Source organism: Cryptomeria japonica, chromosome 7 (assembly GCF_030272615.1).
Source record: "Cryptomeria japonica chromosome 7, Sugi_1.0, whole genome shotgun sequence".
NCBI lineage: Eukaryota > Viridiplantae > Streptophyta > Pinopsida > Cupressales > Cupressaceae > Cryptomeria > Cryptomeria japonica.
In genome coordinates this window covers 290,154,896-290,157,983 of record NC_081411.1, presented here as the reverse complement: position 1 = coordinate 290,157,983, position 3,088 = coordinate 290,154,896, and the positions used below count along the sequence as shown (strand labels likewise).

At 36.9% G+C, this 3,088-nt stretch overlaps 1 protein-coding gene across 1 annotated transcript; it reads left to right on the top strand.

The window, feature by feature from the left end:
* The first annotated feature begins 2,081 nt into the window (after positions 1-2,081).
* On the top strand, positions 2,082-2,828 carry LOC131856685 (aldehyde oxidase GLOX-like). Its single transcript, XM_059208559.1, has 2 exons — positions 2,082-2,389; positions 2,531-2,828. Exons 1-2 carry the CDS (start codon positions 2,082-2,084, stop codon positions 2,826-2,828), a joined length of 606 nt encoding a protein of 201 aa, XP_059064542.1.
* Positions 2,829-3,088: the final 260 nt, after the last annotated feature.

Here is a 3,088-nt window from a genome sequence, read left to right as displayed (position 1 = left end):
AGCACACATTCCAAACTATAACACTTTACTCAACACAGATCGCTACCACAATCATCTCCATCTCTGTTCTTGCTTACCAGTTCACTATCACTTGACAGTTTTGCTTTCCAACTCAATTCAATTCATTACCGGTTAGACTTAAGTAGTAGACTTAGAAACATAAACACACATGGACAAATATGTTTTCCATCAATGACAACACAAATAATTGATCATCAAGCATCATATCATAATTATATCATCACCAATAGTCTATCAATATATCATCACCAACAATCCTTTACCAGTAATGCCAACATGCCAACAGTGGTGTGGATTGATCTCATAGTTTGAGATTTACTCAACACAAGCAAATACTAATGTCAATACAAAGAATGAATGTATAAAAATGGAGGCTATAGTATGTATACTGGATGTGAAATATGTTAGAAAATGTGTAGATATGGATGATAAACTTTCAAATGTAAAATCATATGTTGTAATAGAACCAATAAAGATAAGAAAATGATTCCATTTAAATCGCATTCATACGCCCAAAATTAAATGACAATTAACATTCACATAGACAATTTCCATCAATACAATATGAAAGTATACAAATAAACATAGATTGAAAAGAGACTAGAATAATATTTATTAAAATAATTTTATAAAAGAATATTAATTCATTCATTTGATACCTTTAAACTTTATTACATGTTTCAACATCATTTGAGACATACCTTTCGTACATATCTTTTCAAAATTCTATCATAATATAAGCCTAGGTTTATTAGAAAACTTAAATTTTTCATTCTTGATCCTAATAATTCATGTTACATGTGTATGTGCATGTGCATGTGTATGTGTATGTGTATGTGTACGTGTATGTGTACAAAGTGACTAGATATGAGAGAGGAGGATTTACACAACTATTGTATAAAGAAAAACTAGATTCACCATTAATAACAAAAGAAAATTCTAATTAACTAATAAATAGGTATATATCAGCATACATACACACATATATAAATAAAAACATATGCGCACGCACGTGTGAATATATATATATATATATATATATATATATATATATATATATATATATATATATATATATATATATATATATATATATATATATATATATATATATATATATATATATATATATATATATATATATATATATATATATATATATATATATATATAAAATGATTATTTATCATAAATTTATTTTGTTTTAAATTTGAAAAACAAAAGTGATTTTAACTTGATTTAATGTCAAAGAATGTCAATTGTTATTACAATAATACTAAAAATGTATCTTATAGTAATTTGTAATTTAGTACAAGATTCTGCTCATAAAAGCTAGTGTTAAGAAATCTTTAATCTATACTATGATGCTCCATGATTTCTTTATTAAATGATAGTCCAATCCTTTTAATTAGTGTTAAAGCATGCATCATACAAGAAAAGATAACTATAATTAATGAAGACCATAGGTAAAGCTGGGAAGGTGGAATCTTCTGGTAGAGAAAGGCGGTGTCTCATCCATGCACATGACCACCACGCACAAAAAAACCATTAGGGCGAACTTCGGGCTGTTGCAGCTCCTCCTGGATAATGGGCGCTATCGTGACAACCCACAGGACAAGGCCTTGACCCATGACTACTGAGTTCACTCCATCAAATACAACATAGCCACCAACACCATCAGGTCGCTCATGATCTTCACCAACACCCGGTGCTCCTTCGGTACCTTTGCTGCCAATGAGACCCTCATTCAAATGTGCGGGTGGCGGGACGAAGCCAGAGATATCCACTACCTTGTTCCTTGCCAATTGCTGGTACGCCTCCAACCAGATCCTTCCCAGCAACCGCATCATCTTGGTGGGAGGCACGAGCATGTTTAGAGGCCCGGTAAGGGAACGTACAACCTGCCCTTTCCCAGCCAAACCCGAACCAGCTCCATAGTCGAGAACATCCTCTATCCCTTCCTCCATTTGTCCTTTGATGGCAATATCTTTATCTTTGCCAACGGGAACTCTATTCTCCTCGACTACAAGAACAATGCGGTGTTGAAAACATTCCCCAGAATGCCGGGCGATGGCCCACGAAACTACCCTTCCATGGGTTCTTTCGTCATGCTACCACTTTCTACCTCCAATGGCTTTACCAAGGTGGAAATCCTCATCTGCGGTGGCTTCCCCAACGATGGCTATGCCGCGGCCAAAGCCGACAATTTCATGGTTGCCCTATGCAGCTACGGAAGAATGGTCATCACGGACACCAATCCTTCAAGGAGCATGGAAGACAAGCCCGGGCCAAGAACCATGTCGGACATGCTCATTCTCCCCAACGATGAATTTTTAATCATAAACAGAGTAGCCAAAGGTGTGGCCAGGTGGGACATGGCCAACACACCATTCTTCACACCTTACCTCTACATACACAGTCTACTCGTTGAGTAGCAACATTTCTATGTTTTGGCCGCCGCCAATATCGCTAGAATGTACCACTCCACTGCAAACGTCTTACCCAACAGGAGAGTCATGGCGCGTGGCTCCAACTCACACTTCAATTACATTTTCATGGGAACGCGATTTCCCACGGAGCTTCGTTTGGATGCGTACAACCCTTATTATTTGGAGATCATCTATGTCGTCCTCCGCCCGATGATAATCACCATGTCTACCACCTCCAATATTGCCTACGACACCACCTTCACCGTCACCTTTTTAGTTGCATTCGGTCTGACGAGTAGTAACATGATAAATTTTAACATGTACGCTCTACCCTTCACAACTCACACCACATCCATGGGCCAAACTCCAAACCAGTAGTAGCTCCAAACTCCACCATAGTTTATTCTACCATAGTAACCGCTCCCCTGACGGCTATGGCTACTCCTCTCGGGTATTACATGTTCTTCGTTGTCAACGGGGAACTTCCCAACAAAGGCCAGTGAGTTCATTTCTTTTAACTCTAAGGAATTGAATATGGAATTCTTTTCTGTAATAACAACATAATTGTGCACACTGTGAAAGTGGCATGCATTGCAACACTTTAATAAAACAAATGATCATGCATTACAATTCTTATG

Coding starts and splice junctions, on each gene's coding strand:
- LOC131856685 (XM_059208559.1), top strand. CDS start 2,082: ATGCCGGGCGATGGCCCACGAAACTACCCTTCCATGGGTTCTTTCGTC. Junction 2,390..2,530: donor GTAGCCAAAGGTGTGGCCAG/GTGGGACATGGC, acceptor CTTACCCAACAG/GAGAGTCATGGCGCGTGGCT.